This window comes from Arachis stenosperma, chromosome 4 (assembly GCF_014773155.1).
Source record: "Arachis stenosperma cultivar V10309 chromosome 4, arast.V10309.gnm1.PFL2, whole genome shotgun sequence".
Classification (NCBI taxonomy): Eukaryota; Viridiplantae; Streptophyta; class Magnoliopsida; order Fabales; family Fabaceae; genus Arachis; species Arachis stenosperma.
The window spans coordinates 75,224,120-75,227,861 of record NC_080380.1 but is presented as its reverse complement, the minus strand read 5'-3'; the positions used below and the strand labels follow the sequence as shown (position 1 = coordinate 75,227,861).

The following is a 3,742-nucleotide window of genomic DNA, read 5'->3' as shown; positions in this document are numbered from 1 at the left end:
CGTGGCCTTTATTAAAAAAAAATCGATTTGATTATGAAAGAGTGGAGCTTGTTTAGTTTGGCTCAAACTTGGTTAAATTTTAACTAAGTTAGGTACTTTAGTTTATAATATGGCTTCATGAATATTGGTTGAAGATATTTTTTCTGATGGTTTGGCCGAATTGTCAAAAGAAAAAGTAGGAAATGCTTTTGATTCGGTTGTTACAAATTCAACATCATAAATCGGCATTATCGCTCATAACTCGGCACAATTCAGATCATTACTCAAAAAGACGACGTTATAGTTCGGCAATTCAATCATTAAATCGGCGTTTCCATCATTTAAATCAGCCACTTACGTTACAACTCAGCTTAACGGATTAATTCAAAAAATGAAACGTCTGACCTAACGTTTCACCTTATTTATTGCTCCTTAATGCAGATAATAAAGAAGAATCATAACAGACTGACACATTCTCACCTACAAAAAGGTATGATCTCTCACCTAAAGGGGGGATTTAAATTCTCAATACTAACTTAAGTTTCGGAGTGCCTTTGCAGGTACACTCCCCCCTGTTTCTTGCTCAAAGCTCTACACGATTGGACACACTCTTGGAGAAAAGCTCGGATTATCACAAGACTTAAAGGTCGGCACCGAAAGTAATAGCTCAGCGCCGACACCCAGAGACTGAGCTCTCTCTCCAGGTATCCATACAAGAACAATTGGCGCCCACCGTGGGCCGAGAATATAAACCTCTCTCTCTATATATTATCAGCCTCGAGGTTCCCGTCTTGAAGTCATGGCTGAACAACCTCCACCCTCGCCATCCGAATTGCTCTGGATGGTGACCGAGTTGCGTCAAGTCGTGGCTGAGGAGAACCAAAGAATGGCAAATCAAATCGCCAACTTGAATAACACTCGAACGAAAACAATGATCGACAAGAACGGACAGAAGAAGCCGAGCAGCAGTCAGGGCCAACACATGTCTCAGACACTGCTCGACAAGAAGGGGAGCGGCCCGAACATAATGAGGATACTCAGAAAAACATCGAAAATGACGATCAGGAAAGCTCCCCTGGACCATTCACGGCGGAGGTGATGAACTTCGTGCTGCCCCGAAGGTTTACTCTGCCGACCACCCTAACTCCCTATGATGGGTTAGGTGATCCGAAGAAATACATCAAAAAGTTCACCTCCATAATGATAGTAAACGGTGCATCTGATAAATTTTATGTCGTTGTTTTCTATCTTATTTAGACGATCCTGCACTTGATTGGTTTTGTTCTTTGCCTGCAGGTTCCATTTCTCGATTCCGAGACATATCAAAACCCTTTGAGGAGCACTTTGCTGGATCCGCTATCTACCTCCATGACTCCGATTACCTGAACACAGTCAAGCAAGGCCAGCACGAAAGCCTCAAGGACTACATGACGCGCTTCACAAAGATAGCCATAAGCATACCCGACCTCCACCCCGAGGTAGAACTACACGCCATAAAAAGTGGATTAAGACCAGGAAAGTTCCAGGAAACTATTGCTGTGGCCAAACCAAAAACTATGGCCGAATTCCGTGAAAAAGCTAAAGGACAGATTGACATCGAAGAGCTCCGACAAGCTCGGAAAATAGAAAAGCCTCACTATAAAGACGACGACAAGCCACGGGACAGCAAGAAGAATTTCAAACCAATCCCACGATATGAGACCTACACCAAATTCAACACCAAGCACGATGACATCATCAAGGAGATTTTGAATTCGAAGTTAATCATGCTACCACGAAAAGCTGGTAATTACCCAGATTCAAAAGGCACTGACCGATCAAAATATTGCTCTTTCCACCAGAAGCACGGACACAATACCGACGACTGCGTCATTGATAAAGACCTGCTGGAGCGATTAGCTCGGCAAGGTCATTTGGACAAATTCATCATCGGCCAAATGCAGCGGCGAGCACCTGCTCCAGGAGACCAAAGCTCGGCTACACAACATAATCGAGACAGAGACCGACCGAACAATAACCATCCCGAACTACCAACATGTACAATTAACTGTATTTCCGGAGATTTTGCAGGTGGAGGAGCCACAAGTTCGGCAAGGAAAAGATCCTACCGAGCTATCCTTTCCATCAACGCCGACCAAAGTCAACAACAGTCGCCACCTACATCTCCACAGATAACATTCCAGACAGCCGATCATGACAACAGCATAACAAATCTGGATGATCCAGTCGTAATCTCCCTACAGCTCGGAGATCTCCTCATTAAAAAGGTGTTGCTTGACCCAGGCAGCAGCGCCGACGTTCTCTTTTACTCGACCTTCCAGAAAATGAAACTGAGCGATAACATCATCCGACCATCCACTGGTGACTTGGTAGGATTCTCAGGTGAGCGAGTCCCGGTTATGGGCTCTGTGTGGTTACAAACCACACTCGGTAAGTTCCCTTTGTCGAAAACTTCAGACATTCAATACTTAGTTGTTGATTGCTTCAGTCCCTATAATATTATACTTGGCCGACCTTTCTTAAATAGGTTCGGCGCTATAGTATCTACAATTCATCTTTGCGTTAAGTTTCCTTTGCAGGACAACACAATTGCAACCATTCATAGTGATGCCCAAGAGGACAGGGAGTGCTACAACAATAGCCTCAAAAGACCTCACCGTAACACTAAAGCCCAAGTCCACAATATCGGCAACACAAACAACCAACACATGCTGGCCGACCTTGATCCTAGAGCAGGAACATTGGAAAAGCCGACTCCAACAGAAGACCTAGATAAAATCTATTTCACAGAAAGCACGGATAACTTCACATACGTCGGATCAACATTATCTTCAGAAGAAAAATCTTCGTTCCGAGCATTCTTACAACAAAATGCCGACCTGTTTGCGTGGACCCCAGCTGATATGCCAGGCATCGATCCATCCATCATATAACACAAGTTAGCATTAGATCCATCTATCCGACCTGTAGCACAGAAAAAGAGAAATCTCGGGCACGGTCGAAAGCAAGCTTCCCTAGAAGAAACCAAGAAGCTCATCAACGCGGGCTTCATCCGAGAAATCAGATTCACAACATGGCTGGCAAACGTCGTCATGGTAAAAAACATAACGGTAAATGGCGCATGTGTGTTGATTTCACCGATCTCAACAAAGCATGCCCCAAAGATTCATACCCTTTACCCTCTATTGATTGTTTAGTTGATAATGCCTCTGGTTTTGAGAAACTCAGCTTTATGGATGCATATTCTGGTTATAACCAGATCCAAATGCATCCATTCGATCAAAACAAGACAGCCTTTATTACTGAATATGGAAATTAGTGTTATAAAGTCATGCCATTTGGCCTTAAGAATGCAGGTGCAACATATCAACGTCTAATGGACAAAGTCTTCGCCAAACAAATCGGCAAGAACATTGAGGTCTACGTTGACGATATGGTCGCCAAGACAAAGATCGGCAATAATCACCTTGAGGACCTCACAGAAATCTTTGACAGCTAAGAAAATACAACATGCGGCTAAACCCTGAAAAGTGTGCATTCGGGGTTCAGAGCGGTAAATTCCTCGGCTTCATGCTCACTAGCCGAGGTATTGAGGCAAACCCTGAAAAATGCCGAGCTATTTTAGACATGACAAGCCCACGAACCATCAAAGAAGTCCAGCAGTTAACAGGGAGACTTGCTGCACTTTCTAGATTCTTACCTTGCCTAGCTTCTAAATCTTCATGTTTTTTCCAATCTTTAAAAACAAAAAAAGCTTTCCAAT

The 3,742-nt window shown here is 43.6% G+C and overlaps 1 protein-coding gene across 1 annotated transcript; it reads left to right on the top strand.

The window, feature by feature from the left end:
• Positions 1-778: 778 nt before the first annotated feature.
• On the top strand, positions 779-2,912 carry LOC130975101 (uncharacterized). Its single transcript, XM_057899933.1, has 2 exons — positions 779-995; positions 1,276-2,912. Exons 1-2 carry the CDS (start codon positions 779-781, stop codon positions 2,910-2,912), a joined length of 1,854 nt encoding a protein of 617 aa, XP_057755916.1.
• The last annotated feature ends 830 nt before the right edge of the window (positions 2,913-3,742 follow it).